The following is a 22,577-nucleotide window of genomic DNA, read 5'->3' on the forward strand; positions in this document are numbered from 1 at the left end:
CACCCGTTGCCTACTGGTGGTGGTCAGAGGGCCCGGTGGCGCCAGTGTCCGGCAGCCTCGCCTCTGTCAGTGCGCCCCAGGGTGGCTGTGGCTACAATGTAGCTTGCCATCACCAGTGTGTGAATGTGTGTGTGGATGACTGGATATGTAAAGCGCTTTGGGGTCCTTAGGGACTAGTAAAGCGCTATATAAATACAGGCCATTTACCATTTGTTCAGAAAATAACAAGAACTGTGGATGAAATAAATGTACAGTAATGTAACCTCAACACGATTAAGCGTTGCAGAAAATATTACCCAGAAGCCTGGGGACTTCAATTTAAGGACTCTGCTTGTAGAGTATGAAAGGCTACTTGTTTTTGCTTGCCCTAAATAAAAAGGTGCGATTGGATTATAAGTAGTTCCCCAACACTAGTTTATATAGTCATATGTGGGAAATCCGGAAATAACCAGTAACCGTGTGAATAAGCGGCAGCTCCGGGGAAAGTACGGAATCTTCGCTGAAAAGTGAAACAGAAACAAATAAAAAAAATATTATAAGCATGAAATTAAAATACTTAACTGCTTAAAAGATTCTATGTCGTTACTCTGTATCACGACGATGCTCCATCTCCAACAGTGAAAATCTGCTCCAACACACGCACGCACACGTGCGCGCGCACATATACACAAACAAGCGGCAGGTGTCAGCAGAACACACCCGGAGCTCACAGTACAGGTATGCAGATGCGTCCCTTCTGTATTTCTAACCTTTTAAACTGCACCGCGCTCGGATTGTGCGTCTGTGGCTGTGAGGGTTCAGTATTGCGGCTGAAGTCCTCTTGGTGACGCTCTGCTGACATCACTTTGATATTCCCCCACTCAGCTCTCCGCATCAGACACACGGAGCTCCAGCACTCTCACACACACTCCGTCCACACTTTGTTTCCATTTCGCTCCGCTCGCCTTGTACAAGACGCACCGGCACAAAAACACAGCCACCGGCTGCCTGCGCACTGCGGCCGGTCCACGTGGGGAGGGCTCTGACTCTTCCTGTCATTAACAGAATTAAAGCAAAGGACAGAGAAACTAATCACGGTCCAGACTGAGGAGAGGCGCGCTCAGAGCGGCAGGAGGAGAGAGAAGCTGTAACTTGGCTGCTTTCAGCGCAGGCGGTCTGAACTGAGCTCGAAGTTTCTTGGCTGATCGGAGAAGGAATAATTTGGAGCCCGGCTGAAACACACGGCGCTGTTGTGGATATTACGTCCACCTTATCTCCTGTGTATAAGAATGGCGAGAGATTACGCAGCGCGCTGCCCGGTGTATCCGATGAGAAACGCTTGGCTGGTGGCAGTAGCGGTCCTGCTTGCAGCCCAAGGTAAGTGTGAACGAGCCCAGCTGTGTTTCTTACAATGGAAGTCCCGTCAGTTCTTCGCCTCCTGTAGCCTCTTGTTCTCTGAATGTAGCAACCCCCGGCACTTTTCCAGCAGGGCAGCCCGCGTTCCCGGAGTGCTGGATGTTTGACGGTGTCACGTCTCCGCGTCCTCTCTGGCTGCTGCTCAGAGCGCCGAGACATATTGTAAAAGTTTATTGTCCGAGCTCTACATCAGATCTGTGTGTGCATGTGTGTGTGTTGAGTTTCGGTAAGCCACGACGCGAGGTGTGGCTCTCCTGGTTTGCGGTGTTTGTCCTAATTCCTCGCCGCTTTCGTCGGCAGGTGACTGTTCAGGAAACCTAATCCTCCCTGAGCCGCTACAAACCCTTACAGCACGGCTGACCTGAAATCTGTGTTTACCTGTCGGGAAGCGTGGCCGTGAAATGGGGCGCTATCACAACTGCCGGTCCGTTTACTAACCATTAGAGTAATGGCAAAAATTGGTCCTCGTCGTGTGGAGCAACAGGGTGTTGATGGGGAAACGCGTTCTCTGCGGGGGATGAGAATGGCTCGGCCCCTGCTCTTGAGGTGGCCCTTCAGGAATAAATACCTTGTCAAGAGGGCTGCATGAATATCGACTACACGAACTGTATGAAAAATACACGAACTCCAGAATCATGGCAGAAGAAGCAGCCTTGCGAACACGCAGTGCATACAAATTTAAGAAGATAAAATGACGTAAATGTTAATATTATGATAAAAGGCACCCTGTAGTCAATTAAGAGACCAATACCAGAACATTTAGAGTAAAATATCTGAAAAAATTAATTCAGTGCTTTTCTTTTTTCAAATTAGACATCTTAAACCCAAATAAAACACATGTAAAACACTCAGAGTTGAATAAAGTGAGATAGGGGTCATAAAAACTTTAACTCCACTTTCTATATATCTACCTCTGTGCAGTGATGCATGTAACTGTGGCCAATATTGACTGATGGTATCAGCAAGTATCAGCCGAATGGTGCTGTGAACTTACTGTTAAGTGATGTAAGCACAATGCAAGACACTGTGTGAGTGTTTTATAAAACCTATAAGAAATAAGTTAGAGCAATATCCTGTGTTTGGGTATAGGAGGATTTACAATGATTGTACGCGAAGTCCCGGATGCAGCACAGTGCGCCACAAAGAGCAGCTTGTTTGATGGATTTCATCTTTAAACTAAAAAGCACCTTTGACACTCAGCGAATAAACATGTGCCAAAAATAACGTCCCTGTGAAGTTGTTGAGTGGCGCAGAGACATAATGGGATTATTAAGGAAACGGTGACAACGTTTTCCATAAAATAAAAGCAGGTATAAATAAACCTGCTCATGAATAACAGAAACACTTTGCTGTCACTATAAAACGCACCTTTGATGGATAGAAATAACAGTAATCGCGTACGGGAAAGGTCACTAAAAGACAAGGTTATCGCTGCATTTATGAGGTTTTTTCATGATTCTGTTTCCCTGTACTGGAATGTCTTTACTCTGATTTTGTTGTATTTGTGATTTTAAGTTGAGATGTTAAAACAACACAGATTAGGTGTTGTAGTTTATTGCTGTTTAGATGGCATATTGACGTACCTGACTTGTTATCAGCACTGTTGCACTTGAATGGCTTTTCTAACTAGTCAAAGTCAGTCTGCACACTGGAACTCTCAGTTATGTCCTTTTACCATGTTACAGATTAAACATTAGTGAAACAAACAATGCTATGTGTCACATGAATATGCACGGTTTCTCAAAAGTACCTTAGATTCAACTAAATATTTACTTTAATGTGCACACTCGTGTACTTTCTTGGGACTTTCCAAAGTCTTTACCGACTTCAGCGGCTGTTTATGGGAATTTTCACAGTTGTAAACCAGTGTTTCAGATTATTCAGACAAGAAGAACCACAAGAATTTACAAATATGCTGTAATCCCCAACAGAAACTACTTTGAAAGTTTTTTCCCCCCACTGGAACCAGCTCCAATATTTATAACAGCAGGTAGTCGGGCTATAGTGATCGGCGTTAGCCTGCTCTGTCAGCATGAATCTGTCAGCCTGTTGTTTGCACCTGGGTATAACTAATATCATCTGTCAGAGCTCTCCAAAATTTTCACTAAGGAAAAAGAAGATGGGTCATTATGGAGCTGGAAGATATGTCATCTTGTGCCTTGACGTGCCTTGACGCACCTTGGAGACATGCCTGTGAGATCAAAGCAAACGGGAGGGCAAGTTATTTCGAGCCGGGGAGCCACAGAATCCTTCTTTGCATTTCGCTGTAGCATCTGTTGCATAACCGGTGATGGCGTGAACTGTTATTGGCGCCGAGTTTACAAGGCAGAAGGAAGATTTAATCTCGATTAGAACTAGCTGTGTAATGACATCCTTTCTCTTCCTGCGTTTTTGGAGCAATGTAAGAACGAGAAAACCCCAGTGAAGGAGAGCGTTCTGCTTTAGACCCCATGCTGTAAGCTCTCTAACACAGGTTGGAGAGAGGATGACAGATATTCAGCTGAGACTCTGCTACATTGGGTCTGTATTGTTAAAAAGCTGTCAGATTGTCATGACAGTATCCCCACAGGTTATGAATTCATTTTAACATGCAACAACACAACTGTCTCGTCTGAGGAAGAACATCTACACTCACGCTGCAGCTGCTTAGAAAGCGAGCTGCTGACAGAGGCTTGATTTTTCCAAGATTGCCCTGGCATATGAGGAAACAATTCAAAAGCGAGTTGTGTGCATAGATGATCGTTGTATGTTTACATGGCAAATGCAATTGCGTAATTATGTGGAAAATTAACAAGCACTTTGCAAAAGGGGTCAACGGCAGCCGTGAAACCTTGACTGTAATATTGAAAGAGGAATGTTAACCTTCATAAAAAAGGCAAAATAGAGTTAAGAGGATATCATTGTGCAGCAATGATAATTAAGTCTCTTCAGGTAACCACCCCCTCCCCTTCGTGTCTCAATAGGCCCGATCCTGTGCTGAAATGTCAATGATGATGAGTCCCCCCGACGGCTCTGCAGAGACGGAGGGCTGATTAGCTTATCACTTGGAGAGCAGGCGGACGATGATTATCGCCCTCAGAGCAGCACAGCCTGATTATCGAGAGCTCTTATTAATGACTCATCTTTAGCTTTGCATTGCGCTATGTTGTTGTTTGCATATTTGTGTAGCGAGTGCTACACAAGCTCCAGTATCCATCTGTGATGGCTTTACTCCATGTGGGAATCACTGCAGAGGATCTCAGGGATGAAAAAGTCTTAAACGTTCATGTTGACCTACCTTCTTGCCTTAAAGGGCAAAACCCAAAACATACATCTGCATTTCTTTTTACATCGTCACGCCTTCATTTAAAAAAAAACAAAAAAACAACATTTTAGATGTAGCTCTGTAATTTTTAAATTAACATCCTGATATGCACTAGAGACACTATATAGAGCATCTCATCTGGCCTGGGAATGGCTCTGGATCCCCCAGGAGGAGCTAAAAATTGAAGCTGTAGACAGCGACAGCTGGACAACCTCGCTTTGCATGCAACCGCTGCAGTCCGACTCTGGATAAACGGCAAAGGGTAGAGGGACGCGCAGCCAGTTTTAGTGCTGTAATTAAAATTCAGAAACAACATAAAATTGAAAAAAGCAAGAGTTCAAGACGTTCATCTGTGAGCTGCACATTACAGCCGATTGTGCGCTCTTGGCCTTTGGGATAGGCGCACAGTTATTTTAATTTTTCTCCATGCAGGATATTTTCATTTATTAATAACTGGAATAAGCCTAGAGGCTTTAAAAAAATCCAAATTTTTTTGAAAGCAAAGGGCAGTTTGTATAAAATATTCCAGCAATTTTCTCAGTTTAAAAAACATATTTTGCTTCTTTTCTTTTTTATACTAAGTTAATATACTGTGTTGTGTTGTTTGTTACGTTGTGATGTGTCATATCGTGTCGTGTTGTGTTATATGTAGTGCCGACGTAGGACAGTTTTTCCAATTTCATTGTACTACTGTACTATGTATGACTGTGCAATGACAATAAAGAGTTATCTTATCTTATCTTATCTTATCTTAAATCCTGGTTGAATACTATGTAGCAACCTTTACCTGGAGCCTCTGTTAGCTTTAAAAAGTGGTCTGTAGCGCAAAGGTCCCAGGCCCACTGTGGTCGATGATGTCAGACAGACAAAATGTCAAGAAGTGTATCTGGGGAGAACTGATGCTCTGTGTGTTTGTGGAGAGGTTTGAGGCAGTGGTTGTCATTGTTGCCATGAGAGTTGATCATAGGTATCGTTGCTGGGTTAAAATGTCAACGACCGTGCAAAGCAGCTGGATGCTCTGCAAGTTCCTACTCGGAAGGGCTTAATGATGTGTTTTTAGCATGTGACATTTCCCCCTTAACTGTTAAAAACCTTCATATTCATAACACTAATGACCTTGCTGAACAGAATAGTTAAGGACGCACCAGTCGGGAAAGTCTAGGCTGATGCCGATGTTTAAAAATGACAATTTAGCAGATGTGCAATGCGAATGGTTTTTAAATGTCGTTGTTATTTATTTCCCCATTTGTCACGGGAAAAAGAGAAATCAAAAAGCAACTGCACTGTTTTCAGTCTTCCAACTCTTCGTCACACAATCACGCATTGAGTGATTGATGTGACACAATGGTTTAGCATCAGCCGCTGCCATATTTAAATGTCTTATTTGCTGAAGAGCCAATGGCTGCTAAAGAAGCCATTATTATCCAGGGCATGACTACAGACTCGGTAATCAAAACTACTGAAACGTAAGAAAAATCAGTTGCAAAGTCATACAGTAAACTTATTTTCACACATGCGTTGGGGTCCAAAACATTTCAAACATAATTTAACCATCTGACATCTTTAGCCTGTCAGCTTCTTTTTACTAAGCCTGTGTGATATTTGATCGAGAACTGAGTCGGTATTTTCCTGGAGATTTTACAGAAAGCTGGTGGACTTTGCATCCTGCCTCTTGCATGTTTTACCTAGCCAGCACTCTTGCCAGGACTAGACTATTTACAGCTGTTGAGAGTGTGTCCTGTTGTCTGCTAAATGTGAGAAAGAGAAACGCTGTCCTGAGTTTGTCTGTGAAAACAGCTTAAGTCAAGTTTAATCTGACACCCGCCACAATACAGGCTGCTCTCACATTGGGACCTGCAGTTAAAAGGCTCAAGACTCAAATGCCAAAGGCTCTTCCTGCTGAGGGTGAAAATCATCAGGAGCAGATCGCTGATGCCCGTTGAGAGCTTGTGAAAGATTCGCACACTACACACGCTGTTTAGTAAAATGGACTGCTGTTTGTGTTTGCACGACTTTGTTTTTGTCTGTGTCAGAATCGATACATGCGGCGATGATTATCACCCAGCATAAAATGAAGTCTTATTGCTTATAAAAAAACTTTTCCTTTTAATTGCAGCTTTTCACTTCTTAATTGGTTCGAGTTGCATCACACTGTGATTTGTTTGTTTGCATTTCTGGTAAAGTTGGACTCTTAATTTTTGGCTCTAGGTTTTGTTATTGATCAAAGATTAAAATCTTAATGACTTCCCACGACTCTTTGTGGGCCAGTGAATGATGAACTATTGAGTTTGTATTGCGGGATCTTGCATAATACGTTTGGCTTGTGTTTGTGCCATCAAAGAAGTAGTTTCAAAAATCTCTAGTGCAGCTCTTACAGCCAGGGGTTGACTTTGGCTTGGTAGGTCACTCTCAGAAATTTTAAACTAGTTGCCATGGATACAGCTTTTGTGTCCGAGACAATATCACAAGCCTGTATTGTGTGTGTGTCTTTGCATGTCCTAAAAAAGAAGGTGTGCAGTTATAATTAGTGGGAATATTTCGGAGTTTGGGTTGATGTAAGAAGCTCAATCCGCCCAGCTTACTACAGGAAGCAGGTTTTACTTCATCACCGTGGGTGCCAAAGATCCAGCAAGCATGTGTCTACACTTGGTCAGCAATTTTCCTTTTTCTTTTTTCTTGTTCTTTTTTTTCCACCTCTGAGGAAACGGGTTACTAAGCAAATTCCGGATCACATTTCTAGACATAAAGCGTATCATGGCTAACACCTTGGCATTCCTTTGTGATTCTACAGCAAACAGGTGTCAGTGGGAAGAGGGATTACAGAGCGTAGCAACAGGAAGAGGGCCATGAATCACAATGGAGCTGATCCAAGGATGGTCGGAGCACGGTTTATTCTTACAGGGTCCAGTCAGGTTTCACAGCATCACGAATGCCTTTGCAGATGACGTAAAAATGCACACACAAAGTCTCTTGCATACATACTCACACGATCAGTGTGGCCTCCTTTGCTAGTTTGACTTTTACCTGCATGCAGAGTAAAAAAATGGCCTTTCATACCCTGCTCAGTTTTCATTTTCCCATTCTTTTATTCAGGCATTCTTCCTCCCTGTCTTATTCTCGCTCCCTCTCTTTCACACTCATTCTTTTGCTCACGACCCTATTTTCAGTCGGCCTGGCTGGCTGCTGCTCCGTGGCGGCTCCCAAGCGGGGGCCCTTTTGTTGGAACAGCTTTGGTGGAATTAAAAAGGGTGCCAGGACAACCCCCCCACCCCAACTCTACTCTTCCTCTCTCAATCCACTCTTCTGCTTTCAGTTCTTCTAGGCCTCATTGTTTAGAAAGGGAGGGAGGGAGCTAGAGGGGAAATTCAAAAGTGTGAAAGTGTTTAGACAAGCGTCCCTGTTCTGTGTCCTAGTCTGTCCTCAGCATTCCGGTTACACAGACCACACCGACCTGCGTCCTTCCTTTCCTCCTGTTTATTCACCTCTCCAGATATAGCCTGCTGGTGACAAAATGGAAATTGCTTTTTACCATTTGTGTGCGAGTGCAGCGACCGGTCAGGCTGCGGCGTGACTTTGTGACATTTGCAGTTGTACCCATGTGGGCGATTAATAATTACAGTAACATTGTTTGCTTCACTTACATCATTATGGAGCTCCTGCAATGACTTTTTCCAATTGAGAAATTTAAGGCAGCGGTCTTGCTTTCCAAAATTGGACCATGTTGGCAGTCACTAAATCACTACTGGCACATTGCTAATCGTTGGTGAAAAGAGCCATTCTGGACAATGTGCAAGATGATTAAAGTGTCCATGTCTTTAATGAACAAAACATCAGAATACATTTTAAAACAGGAGTAACTGAATCATCTGACATTTACGATCCTCATAAAATAAAAAATTACCTTCTTAAACCAGATTGCAGTAACTGGAAAAAAGGGTCTATTTCTCTTCCATTACCTTTTACCACTCTGTCAACAGGTCACATGATACCATTTATTTAAGCAATGAAATGCATGGTTTTAGATATACTTCTTTTTATTTGACCACTAAATAAATCCTTTTTACCATATTATTAGAGATCCATAAGGTTTTATGAGACATGGTCAAGGACACGCTGTAGCCTCAAAGGATTCTGGGGGTACTGGACTGAAATGGGATCTGGGGAGGCCGGAGACCGTCTCAGTGCTTTGGGCTCTTGGTGGTGCTTCCTACACAGTTTTTGTGGTTTGGTGGGATACATAGTTATATAGTGATGTGGCCTGCTATTGGAGTGCTTTTGCTATAGTTTCATTTGCCTGCATCCAAGTAGCATCCAGATCAATGCCAGGACCATTTGTTTCCCTGCTGAACACTGGATTATAACAAGACGATCAATGTTATCCCCATCACCTCTCCGTGGTTCTAATACTGTGGTATATTGGTGTAAAAATACAGTATATTTTCTTATTAAGTGAAAGAGAGGAATCTTATATCATAGCAGAAAGACTTCTTTCTCAGCGCAAGTGAGAAAATGAAATGGCTTCAGCCTTAATGCAGTCTTTGGCCTTGATCACAGATTGCTTTTTATCTCAAATAACAGAGTGAAATTTATTTGCTAAAAAAAGACATTGAACATAACATCACCTACTATCAATCTTTTCGTGTCTGCCAGTTTCAGAATTGGTCATGTCCATTCTTCTAGTTGATTGAATCGAAATTGAAACCTACTTCACTGTTGTGGATTTTTATTCCTGCAAACCAGTATGATATATATATAAAAAAAGAAGTTCATTTCCTGTTATAGTTCAAGTGCAAGCTCTAGAAAGGACAGGGCATTTCGGTGTTGTTCCTGGATCCTCTTCTTTTTTTTCTCTTATTTGTAATAGCAAATATTCATTTTCAGTTCTTCATTCAGTGTGGCATAATGTTGGCCTTCTGTTTGACCTCCTAAAACTGTTGAACTCAGTGTTGAACTTCAAGAGTTTTACAACTCCTGGAATTTCCTGACATTTGGTGAAAAAAAGCATGGAAAGGAAAATCTGTGTCTTAGGGGAATGAAGAACGCTAACATCTCACTAAAGTAATCGATTTGATTTGGAAGATTATAAAAAGCGGTTTTATCTTGGCTTTTCAGCCTGGAGACTGTTCTAGCAACAAGTTCTAGAGGTCAGTGGCTAACCAGCCAGTAGAGAGTGAGCAAATGAGCAAAAGAGAGAGAGATAAAGAGATAGAAAGGGTGGGTCGGTGATGGTGGTGGGAGATCTGTTTGTACTGATGAAATGTTAAAATGAAACTGGGCTGAAGACAAGGATTTGTGCACCTCTAACACTCTGGCTCGTCTCTCACCTCTGTTAACATCTTCAATATCACTGCCTGAACCAAATGCATCCCCGATGCACGCACATGCATGTGCACGTCTGTCGATGGGAGCCATCCTGATCAGCTGCGTCTGCTCTGACAGTGTTGTTTCTTATTTGCATAATACAAGCTAACATCTCTTCCCCTTTCCATGTTCACAAGTGACTACTGTTTAAACAGCCCATTTGTATTCAAGTCACATGCACATTAAAAGAGAATACCAGTGTCATTTAGAGTTACAGCCCATTTACTACCTTCTCTTTCTAGTGTATGTTTCCCCCCGATCATTCTGCAATGCATGCCATATGTAATTAGATCATTTTTAGGTCATTTTTCAATATATAGCCTGTGGTTATTTCAAACCTGGCTGCAAATGAATTGGCTGTCCTGGCAGACAAAGCAGTTGCATGCAAAAGAAGCCATGGATATGACAATTAAGTTTGTCAGGCTGCATATATTTCAGGGATTATTTCCTGGCAGAGACTGTCATGCCTTATGTGGCTGTCAGTCACCTGACAGGAAACAGTCTACATTTATATTAACAACAGGACTTGGTTTCCTGTCAGGCTTCAGTGAGAGACATTGAAATATTCTCTTTGCTAGGAGAGGTCACTGAATGTGCAGAACGATAAGCAAACGGATGCTTGAATGTGCAAACAGTAACCTAGAAAAACAATAGAAACATCCGCCTGCATATAAGTGTACCCTTTAAGAAAGTTAATAGTTGTCTTCCTATAGTGCATTACTTCTGTTACCTTCGTGCATGCCTTTATCCTCACAGCACACTTTAAAACATTTTAAGGCTTTTCTTTAATGTTAAGATGTCATCCAGAGATTGAAATATCTGCATAGCTTGATGCCTCTAAGTGCATTTCTATATATAGTCTTTTTATAGCAAGAGTTGTAGAAAGGGTTCAATAGAGCCTTTTGTGGCTTAAGTGGAAACTGTGAAAGATGTGTGTGTGTGTTTGGTGTCTGAAGTTTAAAATCTGTATGGATGGAATTAAGGGAGCCCGCTAAAGCTCTGTAACTCTCGCCTCATCTGCTCTTGTGGCGAGGGGCTCAAGGCTACATTAGCTACTGCTAAGACTAAGCTGAGTGTTTGACCGAGCTGTTGGAAATTACGTTTGGGTAAATTTGGCTCTGTGTTTTGACGGGGCAGCACGCATGTAATAAGATCTGTTGTGTTGATTTTAATCTAAAAAACGGTATGATTATAGCAGTGCTATAGGAATGTAGCATTCAAGTAGTGAAGTCTAGCAAAAGTACAGATGATGGGTCCGTTATCCTCAGGTGGCATAGTCGATACCTTCCCATGTCTATTAGCACAACTCTAAATATTATGTATATGATAAAAATGTTGTAATCTGAGGACTGTATAAAGCCACAATATGATATTTCTATATGTATACTGAATTCTGTCCACGTGACCCAAAAATAACTGCTTCATCTCACATCCAAACAGTATATCCCGATGTGGAATCAGGCTTCCTCATTCCTTGTCTTTTCCTTGGGGTTGCTTCCCAGTCTCATTACGTGCTCCTGCATCTATGCTTCTGCACCTCCCCAAGTCAGATGTTGGTCGAAAGTTTTAGTTTGACAGCTGCAGAACAATGTTTTGCCTTTCTTAGTTTCTCAGTTTCTTCTCCATCCCACTCCCCGCCTAGAGCAAACTAATTCTTGACTTTCCTATCTCAGATCTAAATCTGAGGGTCAACTCTTTAAATACACAATTCACTGAGCTGAATTTCTCCCGTGAATCCAAAACTGAGTTTTTCTCTTTTTGCACAGAAAAAGGTTGATGTTCTTTTGACATTAAACTAATCAGTATTCCAGACAGAAGCAGACATCCGGTCTTTTGGTGGCCGCCAATAAAGGTTTTCTTTTGCATGATAGAATTACCGGGTTTATTCAAAAGGAGGGTTTTCCTTCTTTAATGATATATTATTGTCAAATGACTCGATATTGCCCGGTGCTTTTCTACAGGCCCTGTGGGCTTTCTTCTCATAGCTCATTTCATTATTTCTCCTCCCTGCTGCTTTTGATGCTTACACTTACCTGTCAGTTAGTCAGTTTAAAGTATGTTTGGCTATTTCTTTCTGTCTTTCTGTCTTTCTTTCTTTTATCTAAGAGAGGATTCTGTCCAAGTCCTGCTTAATTAGACCAAATGAAAGTGCAAAACAGATTAGTGAGGCTAGTGCTTGTAAATAGCTTCTGCTGAATATCTGTCACCCTTGTAACCACTGTGTCCTTGTCGGCATCATGGGGCTCAGGATATACGTGGTGGTCAGATGGCTCTGCACAAATGTCTGTGTGTGTGTGTGTCTGTGAGAGAGAGAGAGTGTGAGTGTACTTGTAAGATTTTCTCTTAGGATCTGTATAACTTTTGTTACCTGAGAGTGAAGCCTGTTTTTGAAAATTTGGGCTATTTTTGCCTACTTGAAATTTAGAATAAGATTCTGTTCGAGGGTTCAGGTTAGATTTACTGAAGTTTTAAGTTTGCAGATTTTTGGCCAAGCACTTAGTTGCAATTCTTTGGATAAAGTGGTAACAAAGAGAACATTGCTATGATAGCGTGCAAGTGCATGTCTGCTATTTCTCTCTCTGTGTGTGTGCGTGCGCTTGTGACAAAGGCCCTCTGTTAGCTGCACTGATACAGCCACTGTGGACTATGTGATGGGTGAGGATGTGAGTCAATGTGACACACAGAGGCATGCACACACATCTTTAACCATCTTTTCTTCCTCTACCCCTGAGATCGTTCTTTTCTCATCTCCTAATATATATTGGAAATGGATCATAGCACATGGACTTAAATAATACTGCAATTGTCAAAACCCAAAACTCATTAATGACATAAAGCGCTTCACTGTGGCTCAAAAGACTTGTACACTCTAGTCACACATGAACTGCTTCCATGGGAGAAAACATTTATATTTCACAGGTTTTCACATTTTTTTTTAAAAAGCACAGAAGGTTCTGATTTAAATTAGGAGACTCTCATTCCCTGAATGTTTTCTCCTATTTTAAGAAGCCTGGTTCATTTTCAATGCATTTATTAGTGCAGATGCATGCTCATTATAGAAAAAGAACAATAACTAAAGAGCTTAAACTGAGCAGTGTAAATCTGAAGCTATGGTTGATAAATGGTTTTAAACAAGGTTGGGGACAATGAAGGATAGTATAGCTGACTAGCAAAAATGAATAATGTGCTATTGTGAGCCAGGCAATTATGGCAATAATCTGCTAATCTGCCTGCCACATTGAAATTGGAATATCCTACCATCCATTTTCTAATACACTTATGCTGTTTGATGCTGTGGGGAATGCAGCACATTTAAAGTAATGCACTGACTGAGAAGCGGTGCGCGCCCTTAAACCAGGTTGTGATATTTTACCTCAAGTCTGCCAAAAGTCTTAAAATTGAAAAATTTGAATAAAAACAACACCTTTATTTAAAAATGCTGGCATACACATATTTACCTGCTGTACTTAAAAAATACAGTGCCATGTTTATTAAAACATTTTATGTTCTTCTGTATTTGTTTGCATTGTTGCAAGCTAGCAGTCTTAGCAACACTAATAGATGGTCAAAACCTGCATAGGGTCATTTTAAATAAGAAATAATTGCAACCACAATAGGCCCTGCAGTCCATGGCGGGCAGTTCTTAACCTCTGCATCTTATTTTATTTAGCAACCGCACATCAGAGTGGATTAGCCAGCTGTCACAAATGAAGATTTTAGTGTTATTCTGGGGGGAATAACTCTTTGAATCTAAATTCTGAGTTTGTATTTTTTGTATAAATTTAAGTTGAGATATGAACCATGTTGTTTCCCAAAAATATGACATTTTCAAATAATTTAAAACCCTAAATAATACTCCAGGTTAGCAATATATTTGAGAAAAGGTAGTTAGCGCTAAAGATACCTGAAAGAAGAACTCCCAAAATTTTAGCTTTATTAGTAAAATGTTCGGTATAAAAAGAGAATCTGAAAGAAACAAGAAGTAAAATTAAGTGGGGCTCAGCATTGTGTGAAAGCCTGTGTGTTACGCCCCAGTCTAGGCAGCCGGAACGCAACACAAGATTGAAAGAATTGCCCCGCCCTGGTCCCCAAAACCATACACAAAGGGAAACCAATTTCTTAGTGAATCGTGATTTATTTTTCTCCACTGCAAAAATGAAGCTCCGGGGTGAACAAAGGCCAAAATAACAAACAAAACCAGCTAAGTCAGGAGAAGGTGTTATCTAAAACCCTATGTGAAATCAAACAACAAACAAAAGACAAGCGCTACACCTAACTCCCTAACTGAAATAAACAGGAGAAAACAGTGCAAGGAAAAACAATAAGGCAGCTCACCCCTTCTGTTGCAGTGCTAATTACAAGGTGCTATTTACAATGAAAACTAATGTACACACTATATACAAAACTCCAAAAAAGTCGCACAAAGTCACAGGCACAAAAGTCTCAGGTTTTGGAGGCCAGGGTCAGGTCTGCTGCTGCTGTCAGTGGCTGCCCCGGGACAACTGCTGGTGAGGGATTTGAAGAAGATCACATGGCCAGGGGACCAATCAGCAGCCGTCAGCTCATCCACTCTGGGACCTGCAAAGACTTAAAGGAACAGACAACAACAGCCACCAAAACAGATTATGGACAGGGCCATAACACTGTGGCTAAATACTTTAACAATGTAGGGATAAACAAAGTGTAACCTTTGAAAAATCAGAATCAGAAATTGACTTTTTGTTGTGAGCTTACTGACAGGAGCTATACATGAATTTGATGAGGTTTTGTAAAACTGTAACTTTAATTTCTAATTACTGTCAACTAAAGCCAACAATAGGTGTCAAGGTGACAAAGGAGCGACTAAAGCATTGATACTGTTACTGCTTAAAGTTATAAAAACAGTTTGGAAAGTTGTATTGCTGTTTTATAAGTACAGTTTTAGCCATCGCCACAGCATGTAATTTTTTGAGATGGTCTCTCCTTTCATATTCGAGAAAGTGAATTTCCCTGAGCCAGCGACTCTCCTCCTCCCTGCCATGGTGTTTGTGCTTACCTCAAAAAACTCCATTAACTAAGGAGCTTGGATTGGAAAATAGAAATGACTTGTGTGCCTGGGTTTCTGACCTCTCCACCCCCTCATCCCAGAGTCTATTTCCAGGTATTGGGCTTTTCGAAATGTGAGGATGATTTCTTAATCCCCAGGGGTGCATCTGAGGATGGAAGCGAAATGCTTCAGCTGTTCTCGTTTCCCACCATGCAAGCGGCCTGATGGGTGGTAGACTGCCGACTGCCCAGTTAGCTGGACGGAGAGAAAAGTGTGCTAATGAGATGTGTGCTGCTCTTTCATGTGTGTCCTCTCCTCTTCGCAGCATGCCATTTCTCTGTGGGTGTCTAAGCTATAAGCTTCTAGGTTTCTGACTGTTAATGTACAAAGTGACCGTGCCTGAACTGAAAGTTAAATACGGTTGGAATTGAATCAGGCGTTTTTCAATATGAAAGGGAGTGTAAAGGGCCGTGTGCTAATGAGAGGGTTTGGATCATCATTCGTTCCTTACAGTCATCAGTGGCATAAAACCGGCCAACAGGAACAGAAGATAGAACAAGGACCGGGATGACAGCGCTCGCTAAAAGCTTAAACAAAATCAGTCGACAGCCAAAGTAATTTATTAATGAGTAAAAGGAATTATGGCACATCTCTATAAAAGTCTTCTTTGGAGGATTACACCATTAAAAACAAATTACTAAATTGCAGGTCACTCTTATATTAGGTTTATGTGTTCAATCAGGGAGATCTGTAAGGACTCATCTGCCTGCTTCCTTGAATCTTTGGCTTTCCCACGCTGTCAAACATTACACTCGACTAATCATCTTCTCGCCCGCCTGCTTTGAGCTAATCAGCCTCTACTCTGCGTGGTTTAAATCTTTGGTTTAAGCCACGATGGTGCATCGAAGTCTAATTTACAAATAGATTATATAAGGTCTCATTTACAGATGTCCCATGATAACTCCTTATTTAAGTTACATAATAAGCTCAGTTATATTGTTGTTGATATAAAAGTGACTGATACAGGCTACCTCTTTATCTCCACACCATATAGTATGATATTCAAGATGCACAAAAATCCCTCACAGATAAGAAGAATGTTGATACAAATCCTTAAAAACACCCCCAAAAGTCAAGATTTAGGTTGGGGATTTTGTGGAGCAGCAGACAGAGTGGAGAGCCTGCTTACTGAAGGGTTTTAAAGTAAGTATTGCGTAGGATTTTATCCTAGTTCACTTTCACAAAGTGAGTCCATGATTTCATTTTGGTGAGGCTGTTGGTGAAAGTGGATTGAGTTTCATGGACGATGGATTTAGTGGTAATGTAGAGCTACGTGTCACTGGTATAGCAGTGGAAAAGACCATGTTGATGGATGATGCTGGTTCCAAGTAGAGAATGAGCAGAAGATGACCAAGACCCAAACTCTGAGGATGTCTCGGCACATAATGGCGAGGAAGTTATTTGTTCTGATCTCTATCAGATGGAATTTCAACCAGAAGTTGCTGGTATCTGCAGTATTTTCTATTAATTTTTTTATCACAACATCCAGTCAGAGACTGTGCAGAGGCTTAAGATTGCAGAATCAAAGGAATCATTGTTTTTTTTGTTTTTGTTTTTTTTAATACCGTTTTTTCCCCCCCAGACTCTCCTGAGTACCTAAAGCACCTAATTCTGGCATTTGAGTTAATGTCTGCCTTCTGCATTTTTAATGCAGGAGGCAAAAAGTTCAAAATGAAATTTCACAGCATCTGTGTTTACTTGTTGGCTTTGACTTATTCTTCTTTTTTGTTTTTTTTGTTTTTTACTAGACAGCACTTTTTTTCTTAGCTTTGTGAATCCTCTGCTTTTTGCAGCAAATGAAGGATGTTTATTATCTCTCATAAGTTTTAAGCGTCTACAACCTCTGTGATATGCCGGTATTGGTATATTATCCAATATCTCTACCTGAATCTAATTTCAAACTGGCATGAAGCAGACTTAATAAAAAGTTTGGTCCTTTAAATTTTCCTGTTGTATCATTTGCAGATTTGAGAGTTGGTTGGCAGTCCTGGCATGTTCCCATCAGGCGATGGGGAGGCCTGGCATACATGAGACTGCGCACGAGATTCTACTCCATAATCGTCACAGTGGGATCAGCCTTCCAAGGACAGTGGATATAATGATAAACATTGTGTGTCTGTTTTACTTAAATACATAGTACCACAGTAAAGCATATGTTGTGTTCATCACAACATGTGTAAGAGAAAGAAATTCTCTTACACAGCGATTGGTGTTATAAAACTAAACAGACTTTTATGGGCAGCCATGCAAACCTTTCGCATACTAAACATTATTAACACCGCAGAGAATAGAGTTGTCCGTCAATGAAACGGTGTCGTGATGAAATCAAATTTGCTTGTAAATGAAAGTACATTGGTTAACTTTCCAGCTGATTTTCTTTGCCGTGGTTGCACAGAAGGTGCCATCAAGCTTGTAATTGCTCCATAAGATCTCATATGGTTTCAGATGATAGTACGTCAGATGTAATTGCTTGTTAGAACCAAATGGGCAACGGCCACGAGGGGTTAAATGCCAATTAACACAGTATGAGCGTGAGTCCGGATGCAGCCAGTTGGCGCAGAGGGATAGCCATTTGCTCACTATTACTTAGGGCTCTGGGTTGACTCTGTGTTTGACTTGACAGGTCTGTCTGACCCGTCATCCTGTTGATTCTATTCTTGGTTCCTTTTTAAAAAAATAATAAATTTCTGGGATCTTGAGGTTAGTACGCTGTGACAACTCTCACACTGTCTGTTGAGTGTCAGTTTGCTGGCTCCTTTCTTTCTGAAATGACAGGGAGTGAGCGAGGACAGGAGGACTGCAACACGTCGAAGAGGAGAGTGAGGGTCCTAACCTTCCCCCACACTGTCCTCTCATCCTCGCCTTATTCTTGCTCTCTTTCACTGTCGCTCTCATGTTTTATTCTGAGAGTGTGGCTGCTGGTGCGTTTAGACTGGCTGATAGAAGGCCGTCATACATGTGAATACTCTTTCACGTGCAGCATTGCATGCATAACTGCTTGTGCACAGACACGACAATGGTCCCCACGCCGTTCAGCACACAGATTCAATGCCACATACATGAAGTAATTACAGGCACAGATACACACATACTCGCTCTCAGTCTGGTGGAACCACTCAATGGCGTCCCCCTGACAGCTATCCAGTCGCAGTCTCTTCTTGCAAAAAACAGATAAAAGCTGTTTTTTAAAGTCTTTTCCCATATCATCTCTCTCAACTCCTGTCTCTTTTCTCTCTGCTGGCAGTGAAGTGTGGGCGTTGGCAGGATGTGCGTGTGTGTGTGTGCCTCGGTGTCTGCGTGGATTTGTGTATTTTGTTATACGTGTTTGCACGCATGCTGGGAATCATCTTTTTATGTCTGTGCAGATGTGTGGATGATGGATTGAGAGAGAAAGCGCCAAGTACTGACTAAAGCATCCCATGTACTTGCGTAAGTCACGAGTAGAAGCAGTAAGACAGCTGAATACCATTTGTCCACTGATACACACACATGTGCATTAAAACTGGAGCAAATTCCAGCTCTCAAAGGGTGAAAGGTGATGCATGCTCTGGATAGGTCACTAATCTATCACAGACAACCAATCATGCTCATATTCACACCTACAGTAATTTTAGAATCAGCAATTAACCCAACATGCACGTCTTTGGAGACTGTTAAAGTACCAGGAGAGAACCCATGCAGGCATGGGGGCAACAGCTGGCCAGTGGTTTCGAACATAAGAGGTGACAGTGCAAAAACCCTGCATGCGCCTGTTTGTAATCATCCTACAAAGTTATTAATACTGGTACTGTGCCTGAAGAAACAACTGGATACCCAGATGGACTAGTTCAAAATGCTTCATCTGAGTCATTCTGTGATTTCTATGGTATGGACTAGTCAACTGTGAACTTCTCAGTTGGATGCTGACCATACCATAATATCCAGTGAAAGAAAATGATCTCTAAAAACAAATATTGGAGCTGCGCAGCCGTAGCTTTTTGTTTTGGGGAAAAGTCAGAGTGAATGTCATGGATTCCTTTTCGTCTGTTGTGCTGGCTTGTTAGTTTAATGGCACGACTACTGCCAGTGAAAGAATTACTGTCACACAGATGTCGACTCACCCACCCCTAGTATCATCTGCACGGCGTAACAAACACATACACAGAATAAGAAAGGGTGCCATTTTCTGATATACAACCACAGATGGATTAATTACGAGCTTTAATCATCCCGTTATCACCAGTGTAAGCCATACAAGTGTAGACACACTACTGTGCAGACCTTAATAAACACTTGCTTAAATGATACCATAAATTATTACACTTGTCTTCACAGATTGTATCTTAAAAAAGGCTGTGCATAGATGGTTTCAATTTTTTTCCAGCATTAGAAATATTTACAGACTGTCCTTTACAGACATGTTCAGCCAATCGCAAGACAAACACAGCTGTCATCACAGAATTTAAATAGATCTTGATAATTTAAAGCTTAATCATTTTCACAAGAAAGGCGAAGGTGCTGCGACATACGCCTTCGAGCGACAGCGAACGGGTCGTGGATATCAAGAAGATGTGACGCTCAGAATGGCATTCGCATTCAGAGTTAATTAGCCTGGTGCCATATTTGGAACGAGGCGGGACAAAGAGGAAGAATTAAACAAGAATGGCACAGACAGCAGCTGGTACCTAATCCAATGAATGATTGTGTGTTATTAAAAAGCTCGCACCAGCAGTGAGATTAAAGCTTGAGCTTCAAGTCAGTTTTGATTAATAAGAAGCATGATTAATCAAGTCTGTCTCCAAAATGCACACAGAGATGGAGGGAACTTGGATACAGGCATGTATACAAACCCGCATCCACACATGCACATATATATGTACAATAACTTAGTTTGATCGTGACATTGGATGATATCCTTGACTACTGTAGCATGTGAAAGTGGGTCATCTGTGGCTCTGCCAGCAGGAGGTAATCTGTTCACCTCCTGAGATGTGAAATACTTCCTGTTTGGAGCACAGTTTCATATTTGGGTTTATGTCCTTTTGCTTTTGCAGGTCAGGTGTGGTTGTACAGGTGTTGATGTGGGTAAAGACTGTAAGGTTTTGTTTTTGTTTTCTTTGAGTAGGAAAATAAAAATAGAGGAAATATTTATTTGAAATTGTTTATGGAGAAGGCCTATACTTTTTATATTTTGTAACTGTAGCTGAGTATCAGTCAATATTCCCTGTGATTCAAAAGCTTAGCCTTCAGATTGCTGTAAATCAGGGGTCGGCAACCTTTCTGATGATGAGTGCCATCTAAAATTTCCTCAGAAGTCAATGTGCCATATCAACCATTGCATTAGGAATAAATTTAATAACACTCTATATCAACAGTTACACACTACATAGAACAACTTTACAGAACTATATTTGCTCCCAGATGTTGGCAAAGTGCAGTATTGTATTTGTGTATTTCCACAGTGCTGATGCTGTGCTGAGAGGAAAGCTCCTGAAGCATTTAAAGTGTCGTAATATGGCAATTTCAACATCGCTTGAAAAAACTGTCAGCTAACAACGTCCCTCTCACCAGTAGGCTAAGTGATTTTTAACCAATTACAAGTTGAATCTGGTAGTTGGGGTTGTTAGCTAAGATATCGTCATTAAGAAGTGAAGCAGCTAATGTGTCTATGCGAGCTAATTTGCGATGTGCACCGGTGGCCCAGCCATTTTTTTTTTTTAATGCACCTTCTCAGATTAATTCACTGTGTGTCATGCCATCAGTTAACCCCTCGTGTGCCAGCTGTGGCACGACTGCCCAGGGTTGCTGACTAGGGATGGGTATCGTTTAGGTTTCATCCGATACCGGTGCCGAATTGGTACTTTTGAAACGGTGCCGGTGCTCAAACCGGTGCTTAAAGAATGGAGAACACAAACTTTGTCCAAAAACCTCTTATGTTTTTATTTTTAGCAGTCTCTTTTTTTCTGGAAAATGATAAGCACCGTCCAGCCCCATGCACGGGGCGATCCGTGCTAACTTGCTAATGGAGATTTACCACACCCGCAGTAGATGTGCTCGGTGTGAGGTCTTACAGCAAGCTATCAAATACGGTGCATTTCTCTGCTTTTAAAAAAACGCTATGGATCGCCAGGTGTTTCATCAGATTCGAGCTGTTACCTCCTTTGCACAGTATCACCTTAAAGGACTTGTTGCAGGCTGCTGAGTTTGCATCTTTTGCTGTGAAGTACAGCCAGACTTTTGACCGCTTCGCCTTGGGCATTTTTAATCTGTAGCTCTGCTCTAAAAGAATGTACGTACCTGGGCCCGCCTACTATCCTTGGAAAGGTAAAATGATTGGCTAGAATCCAAAGTGTATCACAGCTCAGGGGAAAAAAAAGGCAATGAAATAAAGCACTGAAATGTGCGCTGCTTTTCGGTCTGGTTACTACCGTTTATGTCAGAACCGATACCGGTACCCATCCCTATTGCTGACTCCTGCTGTAAATGCTTCTTTTTTCTACTCTTTGATCTTTATGATGTCGCAGACAAGGATTTTTCCTAACATGGTGATCTTAGGCACACAGATCTGGCTGTTAACCGGTTAATTATGAGGGGCAGCCAATCAGATGATAGTTGATTTAAAACAAAAACAAAGCTATAATAAATTGTATTTGGAGAGCGTATGATCTAAGAGGATGCACAAAGGCACAGAATAAGTTAGATTGGTAAACTTACCTGTGAACATACAAGCTTTTCATAGAATAGCTTTAAGTAAATAATGCTTTAATCTCTAAGTATATCAGCCCTTTTTTACAACCACATCCTGTTTGATATCTAAGGCTCTGACTACTTTAGATGCTATTCCAGTGTGGAAGTGCACAGTGACAGTTGCAGAAGCATGCACATTTTGTGCCCTTTTGGTGTTGTTTTTTTTTTTTTGTTTTGTTTTGGACAAGTATGTGCAGTCACAGCAAATTGGAGGGTAAGAGGATGTCCGCTTAGAGTCAGCACCTTGAATCCACCTTCTAATGATAACATCTAGATCAGTTGGATGGTGCTGTAAAAGTTCCACATTAGCATCCTATAACGCTAATGTGGTTTTCTGATCCCACTTTTATATCTGTTTAATGAATTTTTTAAAAACCAGAATGAGAAGTTTTTCATTTTGCCCCAGAGGTAACTCATCCGATACCTCAGCGCATTTGTCTCTGCCCTTGATTTCACCGTGTGAGCTCATTTGCTTTTGTCAGCTTGTCTGTCCTTGATTTGATCACAGGTTAGCCTCTATGTGTCTTTGTGCACAGAGTTCGTTCTCAGACACTGCAGGCCAAGCTTGTGTGTATTTGTGCGGGTGTTTTTGTCTGCCAACAGCAGCGGTCTGATCTTAGATCAATGCGTTTTACCACAGTAGCTGCATTCACACATTCCATTTCCATAAATGGGCAACAGTGCACAACGCAAATTACTGTCAGG

The 22,577-nt window shown here is 41.5% G+C and overlaps 1 protein-coding gene across 3 annotated transcripts in view; it reads left to right on the top strand.

The window, feature by feature from the left end:
• Window positions 1–829: 829 nt before the first annotated feature.
• Window positions 830–22,577, top strand: part of pvrl2l (PVR cell adhesion molecule related 2 like) — a 339,024-nt gene continuing 317,276 nt past the window's right edge. For 2 of the 3 annotated variants that reach the window (XM_085261437.1, XM_085261435.1), the window contains exon 1: window positions 830–1,356. In XM_085261437.1, coding sequence (XP_085117563.1) covers window positions 1,269–1,356 — 88 coding nt within the window. In that variant the 5' untranslated portion in view covers window positions 830–1,268. The remainder of the gene's footprint in view (window positions 1,357–22,577) is intronic. The other variant, XM_085261436.1, reaches the window with a different exon arrangement.

Source organism: Mchenga conophoros, linkage group LG22 (genome assembly GCF_057382185.1).
Source record: "Mchenga conophoros isolate Kocher_MC1m ecotype Shallow Benthic linkage group LG22, M_conophoros_male_GT1.1, whole genome shotgun sequence".
Taxonomy (NCBI): Eukaryota; Metazoa; Chordata; class Actinopteri; order Cichliformes; family Cichlidae; genus Mchenga; species Mchenga conophoros.